The 14,601-nt window shown below is 37.3% G+C and overlaps 1 protein-coding gene across 2 annotated transcripts in view; it reads right to left on the bottom strand.

Moving 5' to 3' along the window:
• CC1H2orf69 (chromosome C1 C2orf69 homolog) overlaps positions 1-14,601 on the bottom strand; it is a 23,574-nt gene extending 8,973 nt beyond the window's left edge. The window contains exons 1-3 of one of the 2 annotated variants that reach the window (XM_045034244.1): positions 14,129-14,601; positions 2,533-3,427; positions 1,457-1,529 (exon numbers count right to left, since the gene is read on the bottom strand). In XM_045034244.1, coding sequence (XP_044890179.1) covers positions 2,600-3,427; positions 14,129-14,467 — 1,167 coding nt within the window. In that variant the 5' untranslated portion in view covers positions 14,468-14,601 and the 3' untranslated portion in view covers positions 1,457-1,529; positions 2,533-2,599. Of the gene's footprint in view, positions 1-487; positions 1,530-2,532; positions 3,428-14,128 lie in introns of those variants that run through there. The other variant, XM_045034243.1, reaches the window with a different exon arrangement.

Genomic DNA, 14,601 nt, shown 5'->3' with positions numbered 1-14,601 from the left:
TGTTTCATATTTTCACTTTGAAGCCTTAGTCTATTACACATTTCCATACTCAAATGCTTGAGACTGGTTTGTCCGAGCCTAGATCTTTCTTGCCTGGGTGGGTGCTTATATATATCATTACATGGGTGAAATGAAAAGCAGGTCACACCATATTTTAACTAAGACTCTTAAGGAGAGCACAAGAAATACATATACCTGAAATTATTAGCACATGAAAGGAAAAACCTACTTACTTGAGAGAGTTTTTCTTCCACAAGAAATTCAGCAAAAGAAATGGAAATAAAGCAAATTTTTGTGGGGCAACTTAAAGGAGAGAAGAAATGTATTTTTACAGGAAAGACTCAAAGTTGCTCATATGAAAAGACATGGAAGGTTAATGAAGACATATACAAACTTAAACTAGCAAAGTGGATAGAAATAGCTTCCTTCCAAGTAACAATCTAAAAATTTTAACAAATCTATTAACATAAAGCACATCCAAACAGACTTCTCTGGATTAAATTTAATACAATTGTACATTCATGCTGTGGCGGTAACAACTTTCACATTATCTATATGACTTCTCAGTTGATTCTCATGACACAAACACAAAGGCACAATCCAAAAGGATACACTAACATTTACAATAGTTTTAAACAAATGTAGAGAAAGAACAAATTGGAAGTCATAAATATTTGAATATGGATCAGCTGGAATATATTTTCATTCAAGAAAATATTTCTACTTTCAACACTCTCATCCTGTTGCAATGGCAGTTCCAGGTGTCCAGTGAGTTATTCTTAACATCCATTGAACACATAACAATTATAATTAAGCAGTCATATGACTAGATAGCTAAAGAACCCAGATTTTTAAATATCTCAGATTTTTCAGATAAATCCTTCTTTTTTCCATTTTACCTAATCCTGTGAAATAAGTGCTTTTCCTTCCCCCTCAGTAGTGCATTCAGTAACTTAGCTACTTAACATTAGATACACATGAATTTAACCAAGGATTATTAAACATTGAAAGAAGCCATCCAACCAATCATGATACTTTAAGATTAGGTAATAAAATGCTAGAATCAGGTTGCTGGTTTCCTTACTGGGAATTTTTGGTCTTAAAAGCCGGTAAAGAAATTGAACCAACATAAACTAACTTGTCCTTAAAAAAAATTGAGATACTATTCTGTACTTTATACAATTAAGGGATGTCATTTCTAAGCATTTGGTGAGCAAGAATTCTGATAAGTTTGAATATTTGGAATGTATTACAGAGTCATTAAAATATACGTCTGGGAAGAAACCAAGAGATTAACATTTTAATTCTGTATTTTATAAATTTAGGTCCTCTGGGTTATTAAGATATTAAGCTTCAGTATCTTTTTTTATCAATTTGAAAGCGGCAATGCCTGCTTAATTATTTCATGACCTGCAAAAGCTAATTATTAATAAGCAATAAAAAAGTGACCGCTCACCTTTTATTGTAATCATACAGCTGTCAGTGTTAGTTGACACTCATTAGATCTTGGTTTCTCAAAATGTATTTATCTAGGTCAAGAAAAACAGGCAGAAGGAAACCTCACCCAAATTATGTAGCAGTGTTAAGCAAATTCAGTTTTTGAGCCAAAACTAAATCATTTGTGTCTTCAAACTTTCCCTTGTAACTTTTCTTATAGCAATATAATTTTGCATTTTGGCCAAAGAGAGCTGCTTTCTTTTGGCAGACAAAATCAAGCTTCTGGAGAAACACTGACTTAGATGTATAGAATCTGCCTCCTTTTCAATAGAGCAGTAACAAATCGAGTGTTATATATTTATTTCACCTAAGTTGATCTCTTTCAAAAGACTGATATGATGAAAAGATTTTAAATTTGTAGTCTATTTTTATGCAGTGTACCTAATTATGTTCTAATTAAAACAATTTTGCCAAAGAACTGGTTTTTGGCCAAGAGTCAAGTCCAAAATGTCTTATCTAAAAGCCACAGTGCTTAAGTGTAATGTTTTTAAAAACCAACTGTACATTACTACATGTTTTTGGAAATGTGGAAACAAATACATTTTGACTTTCAAGAAAAAAAACACTTGGTGGCACATTAAAGGATGACTATGAGTTTATAAAACATAAGAGGCAGGATATAGTTATTCCAGAATTATGGAAAACATCAGTGTGCCTTTGCTTTATTTGAAGAAAAATGGGAGTTTTGAGTGCCAAAATAGCTAATTACCGTTAGTGTCACCAAAATTAGTTCCAAACATTAGTACTCAGAAAACAAACTATTTCCAACAATAACAATTTTCATTACCTTTTAGAAGGACTATATCATAACTTTCATTCCTAAGGGTCTTGTATCTCCTTGTAAGGTTATCACAAATCACCTTTTACTTTTCAAATGAACTAATACTAACCCAATCCAAATTAAAAACTGTTCACATTCACGAGCAAGGAATACTATTGCACATTACACTCTTTAGGAATGTGTGCTTCCTCCCCCCGCCCCCCCCCCCCGCCCCCGAAAAACTGACAGTGCATCTATGAATTAGATCTCACTACCTGAATTTATAACACTCAAAGTGCTTCTGCTCTTCCACTGAACAAGGACATTAATGTTCTTGTAGTCTCAAAATACTTCATGAACCCTGAAGTGATTCTCTATGGAAGGAGCTTCCTTTGCAAAATGAATTTGGCTAGTCACCTGCATACCAAAATCTCCAAGTATTTGAACAAATTTCTTGTGCTCCTTTCCAATCCAAGATCTCATTGGATCACATACTTGGTAAGGTGTTACATGGGTATGAACAATAATTCCTGTTTGTGCAAATTCTTTCAAGACTTCTGGATAAGTAACCCAAGTATTGCTTCCTCCGGAATGACCACCATCCAGCCAGTACATTGTTCTTATGCTTTTGATAAAAGCATCTATGTTCTTGTCTTTCTTGGCTTCTTTTAATTCAAAAAGCAATTGGTTCAAAACAACACAACCTTTACTGAATCCGATCAAAGTAAAAGAAGCACCATTTAGTGATGGTGGATAAAAACTCATGGCGGACTCATCAAACTTTTCACAGGTCCTCTCTTTTTCTCCCTGGCAACCATTAGTAGTGTGAGAAGAACTGGATCTACAATTAGATGCTCTGGAGTCCTGATTCAAATCTTTCACATTCTTCTTTGATAACAAACTGTTCTGACTTAAGTTAAAAGCATTAACTAATAACATATAAAGGTGCTTAAAAGCTCCAAAGTCAGTATTGTGTTCTGGAGCACCAAACATATTACTTTTCACAAAATTATCATAGCAGCTGAATTTGTGCAAATGCATTCGAGAACACTTTATCACCCAAATGTAACTATTGGGGAACCGGTGGGCTAAAATGTTGGCCACATTTTCTAGACTCCAGTTTTCCCACTGATAATTCTCAGGATGACGAGTCATAATTTCATGGTAATTCTGAAAGGTAAGAAAGATGAAACAAGCATTAAATACACATTTACATAAAATTATTTCCACAAAATAGATTCCCATTTTTATTGTGGAGAAAATTGGGATGTTATATGACCGACCCATGGTTAACATACTAGAAATGAAAACTACAAATATGTCATTACTTTCTGATAGAATTTTAAACAAATCATTTAATCAGTTTAAACCCCAAAACCATCAAAAGACAGGGTTATGAGATACAGCTAAATAGCACAGTAGAAATTTAAAAATAAAACTTACCTTAAAAGGATTATAAATAATTTTAAATAAATGTTATTTAGTATACATACAATCTCCTACTCCTAACATATTAACTGAAAATAAAAACTGGTTTATTAAGCAGACTTTTTGACCAAGACAGAACTTTAAAAATATTTTCCCTTTAAAGCTGTTACCCTGAACCCCACCCCTCTTTGGACTACTGGAATGAACTGAATACTAAATTTGATTTCATTTTGGTATTACATACAGTTGACCCTTCAACAACATGCATTCAATCTGTGAAGGTCCACTTATAAGCAAGTTTTTTCCTATACATACAGTATACTGTAAATGTATTTTCTGTTATGATTTTTTTAATAACATTTTCTTTTTTAAAAAAAAGATTTTATTTTTAAGTAATGTCTACACACCCAATGTGGGGCTCGAACCACAACCCCAAGATCAAGAGTTGCATGTTCCACCTACTGAGTAGCCAGATGCCACCTTAATAACATTTTCTTAAGAAAAATGTCACTTTATTGTAAGAATACAGCATATAATACATATACAAAATATTCATTAATTGACTATTTACATTATCAGTAAGGCTTCTGATTCTAATCAGTAGGCTATTAGTAGTTAAATTTTGGGGGAATCAAAAGTTATATGTAGATTTTCAACTATGTGGGGGTCAGTGCCCCTAACCCCTGCATTGTTCAAGGTTTCATCTGTACAAAGCTGCAATGGATGTTAATAGAAACATCTTTTTATATATCTGTGATTATCTCTTTAAAAATAAATTCCTGGATATGGAAAAACAGGGTAAAAAAATATCCATAATTTAAGATTATACAGACTACAATACTGTCTTCCAGAGAGATATGTATAATTTTTCTTCTATCTTTGTGCAATTTCTTAGGCAAAGGATAGCTTATTCTAATTTGGATTTGTTGAAAATTTGAATGAAGTTGGGGGCGCCTGGGTGGCGCAGTCGGTTAAGCGTCCGACTTCAGCCAGGTCACGATCTCGCGGTCCGTGAGTTCGAGCCCCGCGTCGGGCTCTGGGCTGATGGCTCGGAGCCTGGAAGCTTGTTTCCAATTCTGTGTCTCCCTCTCTCTCTGCCCCTCCCCCGTTCATGCTCTGTCTCTCGCTGTCTCAAAAATAAAAAAAAAAAAAAAAAAAAAACGTTAAAAAAAAAAAAAAAGAAAATTTGAATGAAGTTGAAACTTTGTTTATATATTTATTAACGACCTGGATTTCTACTTGTGTTTGTTCATAACTTTGGCCCTTTTTTATTTGGATCTTATTTATTTATAAGCATTCTATATATAGTAGTAACTTTTTGCTCAGGTTCTAGGATATGCACATAAATTTTGTTTTCCTTTTAATTTGTATTCATAGTAGCTTTTTTAAAAAAAGAGGAAATTCAGATTTATTCATTTATTTTATGAAATTTATTGGATACCTACTGACTGGGTATGGATCAGAACAGACTAAACCCCTGCCCACATGGAGCTCACATTCTAGTACAGAGATACACAATAAACTACTGTGTAAGTAAACAGAGCAACACTGTCCAACAGAAATATAACATGAGCCACACATTTCTAGTAGCTACATTTTAAAAAGTAAAAAGTTAACAGGTGAAACTATCTTTAATAATGTATTTTGAGCCCAAGATGTGTAAAATATTATAATTTCAACATGTAACCATTATAAAAAACTGAGAGATTACTACATTTCTTTTTCTTACAAAGTCTATGAAATCCAGTGTGTATTTTACACTTACAGCACATCTCAATTTGGATGCTGAATTTTCATTGGAAATACTAGATCTGAATTTAGATTTCGTAAAATTTACAGTCAAAAAAGTAGACTCATTTATCCAAGTTGTTCAAATATACTTAAAAGTTTTCTAGGAACTGAACTATCAGTTTTTAGATTTCAATTTAAAGTTAAATATAATTAAAAATTTCATTCCTTGATCAGACTAACATTTCAAGTGGTCAATAGCCGCAAGCGGCTAGTAGTCGGCACAAAACATTAGATGGTAGTTAAGTGCAATGGAGTAAAATTTTTAAAAAGCAGGGCAAAAAGAATACAAGGCTTTGGAGAGGGTGGGAGATTCTTATTTAAAACACAGGGTGGCCTGCAATAAGGCGGCTACTTGAGAAGGAACAGAAGGAACCAAGGGAGTGAATCATGACATTTCAGGCATAAGGAACTGCAACCACAAAAGGCCCTGAAGTGGAAGCATGTTTGGTAGAGCCAAGATACAGTAATGAGGCTAGCGCAGCTCCGTATCAGGAACAAATAGAAAAGTCAAAGTCAGAGAGATTGTTGGGGAGGAGGGGAGGTATGAGGGCTCTGGCTTTTGCTTGGTAGGGTTTGGAACAGAGGGCTGAAATAATTTATGTCTTGAAATGATTACTCTGGCTCCTATGTTGAAGGGTCGGGAGTTGAAGCAGGGAGGCCAGTAGGGGGCTACTGAAGGATAATCCTGAGAAAAGAAGGTAGTTTGAATAAAAATGGTAGTAGAAATGAAGGCAGTAAAAAGTGGTCAGACTCTGAACGTATTTTGAAAGTAGAGTCAATAGCATTTGCTGACTGACTGGATACAAGATGTGAGAAAAAGAGAAACAGAGTTGTGATTTGCCTTTTTTTTCTAACAGCCATAAACTATATATGTTGAACAATTTTAGAATTAAAAACATTTTTTTTTAACGTTTATTCATTTTTGAGAGACAGAGCATGAGTGGGGGAGGGGCAGAGAGGGAGACAGAATCCAAAGCAGGCTCCAGGCTCTGAGCTGGCAGCACAGAACCCCATGAGGGGCTCGAATTCACGAGCCATGAGATCATGACCCGAGCCAAAGTTGGATGCTTAACTGACTGAGCCACCCAGGCACCCCTATGTGGAACAATTTTAAATGAACTTCTCTTTTGACCTAGTAACTCCACTTTTAGGAATTTATCTCAGTGGCATACTTGCATATATGCATGAACAATTAAGTATGTATAAGGTTATTTGTTTCAAAAGAATAGACATGTGTGAGTACTAACACGGGTTGTAAAATAAGGGCTAAAAATCCACTGTATGCTATGCTACCATTTGTGCTTTTTTAAAAAAGTTTGCATCAGCATAGAATGTCTCTGGAAGGACATATAAATCAGTAACAATGGTAGCCTTGGTGAAGAGAAATGGGAGACTGGAGAGACTGGGGTGAAAAGGAGATTTACTTACCAACGTATAACCTTAAAGAAACTGAATTTTTAACAATATGCATATATTTTCTATTAAAAAACTAAAACTAATAAAATACTCACTATAAAAACTGTCTATATGCAAAGGCATAAGGAAGATAGAAAAATCCTCCATAAAATTATCAATTAGAAGTAATCATTATTAAACCTTTGGAGTCTAGCATTCCAGTTTTCTTTAGTATACATACACATATACAAATACATATATAAGAGAGCATTCTTGGGGCACCTAGGTGCTTAGTCAGTTAAGCGTCCAACTCTTGATTTCGGCTCAAGTCATGATGGCAGTTGTTGAGACTGAGCGGTGAGTCAGGCTCTACACTGACAGCACGGAGCCTGCTTGGGATTCTCTCTCTCCCTCTCTCTCTGCCCCTCCCTCCCTCGCACGCTTGCACACATGCACACTCTCTCTCTCTCTCAAAATAAACATTTAAAAAAAAGAGCATTCTTTATTTCTCCCTCAACAAGCTTATGCATACAGTTTTCACTTAAAAATATATTACAGGCATGGTTCCATATCATAAATATAGATTTGCATCATAATTATTAGACTTTCCATAAAAAGATTAATATCAATTTACATTTCACTGGAAGTATATAAGAATTTACCCACATCCTTACCCACAGTGGCTATTAGCATCAATTTTTAAAAAATTTCTACTATGATAAAAAATCTTACTTTTATCTTTTATTATATATATATGTATTTTTTTTTAACGTTTGTTTATTTTTGAGAGAGAGAGACAGAGCATGAGCAGGAGAGGGGCAGAGAGAGAGGGAGACAGAATCTGAAGTGGGCTCCAGGCTCTGCGCTGTCAGCACAGAGCCTGACATGGGCTCGAACTCACAAACTGTGAGATCATGACCTGAGCCAAAGTCAGATGCTTAACCAACTGAGCTACCCAAGCACCTCAAAATAGCTTACTTTTAACTTGCATGTTTTGATTCCCAATCAGGTTGAATTTTTTTCTATGTTTATTGGCAATTTTCTTTCTCTTCTTCTGTTCTCGGTTTCATGTCCTTTGATAATTTTCCCAGATGCTCAGGTCCTTCTTAACAGTTTGTAATCTCATTAATGTTGACTATTTTGTCATACATGTAAAAACTTTTAATTCTCAGAAGGCTATCATTTTTTATGGATTCTGCTACTGTACTCTGCATATTGATTTGTGACATATAATTAAAATAGGAGCTTAGAGGGGCACCTGGGTGGTGCAGTCGGTTAAGCGTCCGACTTCAGCCAGGTCACGATCTCACGGTCTGGGAGTTCGAGCCCCACGTCAGGCTCTGGGCTGATGGCTCAGAGCCTGGAGCCTGTTTCCGATTCTGTGTCTCCCTCTCTCTCTGCCCCTCCCCCGTTCATGCTCTGTCTCTCTCTGTCCCAAAAATAAATAAATGTTGAAAAAAAAAATAAAAAAAAAAATAGGAGCTTAGATCTGAAAGGGCTTATCTAAATCCTTTATATAGCTAAGGAAATGGAGATCCTAGAAACTACAGTTATTATATTATATAGTTATTTAGTTAATGAGCCAAAATGAACTCAAGATTTTACAATTCTCACAATTTACCACATAGGAGGTGGTAAATCTAAAAACTTGGTATTTTCTTTGATTAGCCCAGGTTACATGATCAGAGGGGAAAAATGCTTTTAATGCATAAAACTAAAACATAAAACATAAAAACAGGATGGTTACTGTTGTGTCAAAACCTTTGCAGCTCTCAAAACAATGGATAAGTACTCCCATATTCTAAAAAGAGACATCCCAATAGGACTTGCTAAAGGTAGCCAAAGCTGGTTCTGCAACTCAGGCTATTAAAACAAGGCCAATCTACAGAAAAGGCTAAAGACTGCAGGAAGAGAGCATTTTCTTTTGAGAATTTTCATCCCAGTTGGGAAGGCAAATGCACTTATTTACCTTTTAAGGGGGAATGCTTCTAGTGGGGCATGCTTCTCTTCATCACCAGTGAGACAAGTGGCAAAAGAATGTCTTGGAGCAATTAAGAGGTGGTTATTTCACAGGTAGATTGACCTGCAAAAACTTACAGGCCCACCCCATACTGCTATGGAAGTAAAAGTACAAAAGATTTTTAGGAAAGCTTGACATGCATGTGTCTCCAATAGTTTGGAGACATTCAAGATAAAGTTTTATGCTAGGCGAACTATTCTTACACCAGAGCAAGGAAAACTATATGGGATACGAGCTGTACTTCCATCAAAAATGGGGGAAGGGGACATCTTTATTGAGCATAAAGTGGACATTGCAAGTAAGCAAGCTAGAAGGACCATAATAGCCTAAGAAGGCTGCCCAACAAGAAGCACAAGAAACCCCACAGCATATATCAAGTGCAAAATAATACACACACACACACACACACACACACACACACACACACACACACACCTGTCCCTGGCTCCTTGCACAGAGCTCCTAAAACCCTTGGAATTTCCTGGGTGACAGGAACATCTTTGCTCTAATGAGATGACTCTTAGTGGACTCCTGGATAGGAAGTGGTCAACCAGAAAGACCAAGACATGATTAGAAGTTTGAAACTTTCAGTCCCACTCTCCATTCTCAATAGAGAGACTGGAAAATGGAGTTAATGATTGATTATGACCATGCAATGAAGCCTCCATAAAAAAAATAAATAAATAAAAAATAAAAACATAAAAAATCCCAAATATGGGGCTCCTGGGTAGCTCAGTTGGTTAAGCATCTGACTTCGGCTCAGGTCAGGATCTTGCGGTCCATGAGTTCAAATCCCACATTGGGCTCTGTGCTGACAGCTCAGAGCCTGGAGCCTGCTTCAGACTCTGTTCTCCTCTCTCTGCCCCTCCCCTGCTCACGCTTTGTCTATCTGTCTCTCAGAAATAAACATTAAAAAATATTTTTTTTTAAATCCCCAAATATGGGTTTGGATAGCTTCTAGGCTGGTGAACACATGGAGGTCCTAGGGTAATGGTGCACTGAGAGAGGGAATGGAAGCTCCATACCCCTTTCCACATACCTTAACCTATGCATCTCTTCCATCTAGATATTCATCTGTATCCTTTATCACATCCTTTCATAATAAGTGGGTAAATAGTAAGTAAGCTGTTTCCATAAATTCTGTGAGCTGCTCCTGCAGATTAACTGAACCCACGGAGGGGGTCATGGGAAGCCCAATTTATAGCCAGTCGGTCAGCAGTACAGGTGACAACCTGGGACTTGGATGGGCATCTGAAGTGGAGGGAGCAGTCTTGTGGGACTCAGTCCTTAACTTATGAAATGTGACAATAACTCCAGGTAGATACTGTCAGAATTGAACTGTAGGATATCCAGCTAGTGTCAGAGAGGATCACCTGGTATGGGGAAAAACCCCACATATCAGGTTTCAGAAGTACTGTGAGTGTGGTAGTAGTGTAAATAGTAAAGGAGTGAGTCTTCTACTCACCAGGACATATATGTAGGGCATACTATGTATCCTAGCCTTTAGGAAAACAAAATTTCTTTAATGGTTGGAAATGACCAAATGTTCACCAAGCGCTGAATGAGTAAACAAACTGTATATCTATACACAGAAAACGACTTGGTAATAAAAAGGAACATACTAATGATACAGGCAACAATAATAATGAATTTCAAAAGCATTATATATTAACTGAAAGAAGCCAGATACAAGACTACATACTATGCTTCTAAATTATTGAAAATCTAGAAAAGGCAAAACTATAGTGAAAGAAAGCAGATCACTAGTTGCCTGGGGCTGAGAAAAGAGACTGACAGAAGTAGGACACAAGGGTACTTTTTAGGGTGATGCAATGTTGTATAACATGATTGTGATGTTGGTTACATAATTGTAACATTTGTCAAAATTCATCAAATTGTAAGCTTATACTTAAAAGAGAGAGACAGATAAGTATAATTTTACACCCTGAGGCTTCACAAAGCAAGAGAACTCAAGAAAATTGGAAAGTGTCTACTTAAAAAAAAATAGATTCCCCCTCCAATATCAGAGCACCTAAAGAAATATGAATTACTATGTTCTCAGCTCATCTGTTAATTCATATGAGAAAATAAAAAGTATAGAATAAAAAAGGACAAAATGATTGCAAAAGGAACATCAACAAAGTAATGATAATTAAAATTTTAAATTACATGGACCATCAGATCCAAATGATACCAAATCTGTGTTATCATAAGGTAAGCTCTTAATGGTACCCTACAAAGTTCCGTTGGCCCTATTTTGTTTAGTACTTATCCAAATTAAGAATAAAGATACAGAAAGAATGCTTATTTAATCTACGTATGATACAAAGCAAAATAATGGTTCTATAAAAGGATCAATAAAAAAGCTGAGCTGTATTTAACAGCGTAAATTTCATATAGATAAACATTAGGCTCAGAAGAATCAAGTACAAAGATACAGATGAGGAAATCTAGCCCAAAAGCATTTCATATAATAACAGCCAAGATTTATCAAGCACTTCATCATGCATTGCTCAAAGCAACTTACATATATTCATTCATTTATTTCATTCAAAAAATTATCTACTGAATATTTATGCCAGCCAATATGCCAGTCAGTAAGCATCATAAACATATTAGTGAAGAAAACAGACATGAAGCTTACATTGTAGTGTTTGAAGACAGGTAAAAAACAAAATGACTAACTAATACAGTAAATGAAATGGATAAAAATAAAAGAGAAAAACTGACAGGAATCCTGTGCATATATATGATTACTAAATAGGTTGGTCAGAAAACACCTCATTGTGAAGGCAACTTTTGAGTAGCCTTGAGACAGGTGATGTAATGAATCCTACAGGTATCTGGAAGAATACTGTTGCAGGCAGTATGTGCAAAGCTTTTGGGGTGAAGTATGGCTACCATGAATGACATTTAGAATGCTGGTGTGGCTATGGCAGAGTAAAACAGAAAAAGGAGACAGGAAAGCAACAGAATGGGAAAACGTAAAGGTAGTGAAGAGCCATACAAACCGTCAAGAGTTCTCTGGCTTTTACTCTGAGTGACATGGAAAACTACTGGAGAGTTTTGAGCAGTGGTATGGCATGATTTGACTTACATTTCAAATTGATAATTCTGATCACTTCCAGATACATTTAGGAGGAGAAGCAACTTTGTTGATTGAGTGAGATATGAAGTGTGAAAGAGAGGTTACTAAAAAATAACTTCAAGGTTTCTAACTTGAGCAACTAAAAAAAGAAATTCTATTAACTGAGATGAGGAAGACTGCAAGAACAGATTTAAAAGCAAAGATTCATGTTTGCTTTGAGATATGTTTGAGATATCTATTAAATATCCAAAAGGCAATATTGTGCAGGTGACTGGTAAGTCCAAAGTTCCAGGAATCTAGGCTACATACAAAAGTGTTGAAGGTCATCAGAGTACAGATAGTATGTAAAACCACAAGACTGAAAGATTACTAAAGGAATAAAGGTAGAGTAGAAAAGTTCACAAACTGAGCCCAAGGGTAGCCCAATAATAAAAAAGGTCATCAGAAAGATGAGAAGAAACTGTTAGTCATTAGATATTCATATAGTTAGTCCTCACTGATACCTTCTAAATTATTACTCCTATTTTATAGTTGAGGTAGCTGCAATTGGCCAGAGATTTCATAGCTAAAAAGTGCAGAATCAGGGTTCAAACCTAGGCAATCTGGCCTCAAAGTCTTTTGATGCATTATCCTATTCTTCTCTAAAGGACCTGAGTTTTTAAAGCACTTCATATTCTGCATAAATCAACACTATATCAGTGTCCAAAAAGCTAATGGAATCTCGGGCTACATTAGGAAGTGAATAATGTCAAAACGAAAGGAGGTATTACTCTAAGTGTATTTAGCACTTTTTAGACCTCATCTGAAGATACTGTATTCTGGCTGGTACACTTTATAAACATTTAATAGGTACTCAAGAAAGGTTAGTTACTATCCTTTACTATCTACTATCCATTACTATCATCACCATCATCATCATCATTATGATGCAACAGTAGCTGGTCCTCAAATCTCTGGAAGTCGCTGCTGTCAGCATTGCCATGCTATTTTCCCAAACTGAGCAACAGAGCATCAATTGAGTAAATTAAGTATCTTGTCTTAAATCTAAATACTAGTTTTTTCAGAGTTTTTATTAGAAGTCAATTAGACTAGTCAATTGTTTTAAGAACGAGAGAAAAAACTACATATATCTTAACCATTACTCGACACAAGGCACAAAGTTTGTAACTATATCATTTAAAGCATCAATTTCAAAAACAATAAAGTAATATTGTTTCATGGTATAAGAAACCTATCTAGCCATGCTGCCTAGACAAGCCATGCTATCTACATCAGCACTACCAAACAGAACTTTCTATGATGATGGAAACGTTCAGTGGAAATGCTTTGTATTTGTGCTGTCCATTAGGAAACACACAAACCTTAGGTGCTACTGAGCACTTGAAATGTAGCTAGTGTGACTGAGAACCTGGATTTTTTATTTAATTTAAGCAGCCACATATACCTAATGGCTAGCGTATTAGACGACGCGGTTCTGAGTTAAGATCCAGATTAAGACCCGGCATTCCAGGACAAAATAGCCACAGATATTTGCCTGAAGCTATAAAAATAATAATTAAGATAAAATCACATACAAAAACAAAAGTAAAGAATTTAGGTGATCATCAAAATATTGACATGCTTAATTACTGTCCCTTTTCTTCCACCCACCCTCCCTTTCTAGGGTAACTGAAAGTGTCATACCCTTGTATTTTTTTTTTTTTTTTACTTGCTTGCTTTTTAATTACTGTCAGCGTTTTCGGAACCCTAAAGTGCTAAGTTAATTTACAAGTCATTCCTGTCTCCTGTCTAACACACACACACACACACACACTTCCGAGAAACGAAGTTATCGAATGTATATATACATTATGTGTCTCATTCCTTCTGTCTCAAATTCCAACCCATCGAAGCCTAAACTAAACAGCTGGCTCTTTCGAGGTCGTAACCCTCCAAGGACACCTTCCCTCTGGGGCTCCAGAAGCACAGGGTCAGGGGTGTGGCAGGGGCGGTTTTGGATTTCGTGGAGCAACGGAAGAGCCACGCCGTGAGCGCATGTGTGGGTGTGTTCGGGACAGGCAAGGAACCGCGCACTAATACGAGGGGGAAATGGGGGCATTCGCATATGCACACGAGGAAGGAACAGGTGTCCAGGCAGGCCCCAGGTTACCTGCACATCCCCCGGGAAATAGAGAACGTGATGCTGGGGCGCTGGCTGCGGCTCCTCCTTCGCCCGGTCCCCAGGGAGGGCCCTCCGTTCCGGTCCCTCCCCGGCTGTCTCCGCCGCCAGCAGGAGCAACTCGTTGCTGCGCTGCGGGTCAGCTCCCGGCACCGTGGACAGCTGCAGGCACTGCGGCCGGCGCCCCTCCGCCGACGGGGAGAACGGCGCACCGCTGCCGCCGCCCAGGTTCATGGTTTCGGCCTGTGAGCGGGACGCGGCGATTCCGAGGCTGAGCTGCGGCAGGAGGAGCAGCAGCGGTGGCGACCGCAGGAGCCTGAACTCCCACATGGGTCGCTGCCGCGAGAGCAGTTCAGGGGTGGGGGGAGGTCCTGAGGGAGGGACATCGGCAGGCCGCCCAACGGTCGGCGGGAGCGGCCCGGGCGGGACTCGGCGCGGGGGCGACGACGGCGTCAGAGGCCGAC

Source organism: Felis catus, chromosome C1 (genome assembly GCF_018350175.1).
Source record: "Felis catus isolate Fca126 chromosome C1, F.catus_Fca126_mat1.0, whole genome shotgun sequence".
Taxonomy (NCBI): domain Eukaryota; kingdom Metazoa; phylum Chordata; class Mammalia; order Carnivora; family Felidae; genus Felis; species Felis catus.
Note: the sequence above shows the minus strand (reverse complement) of the source record. Positions and strands in the feature narration are given on the sequence as shown.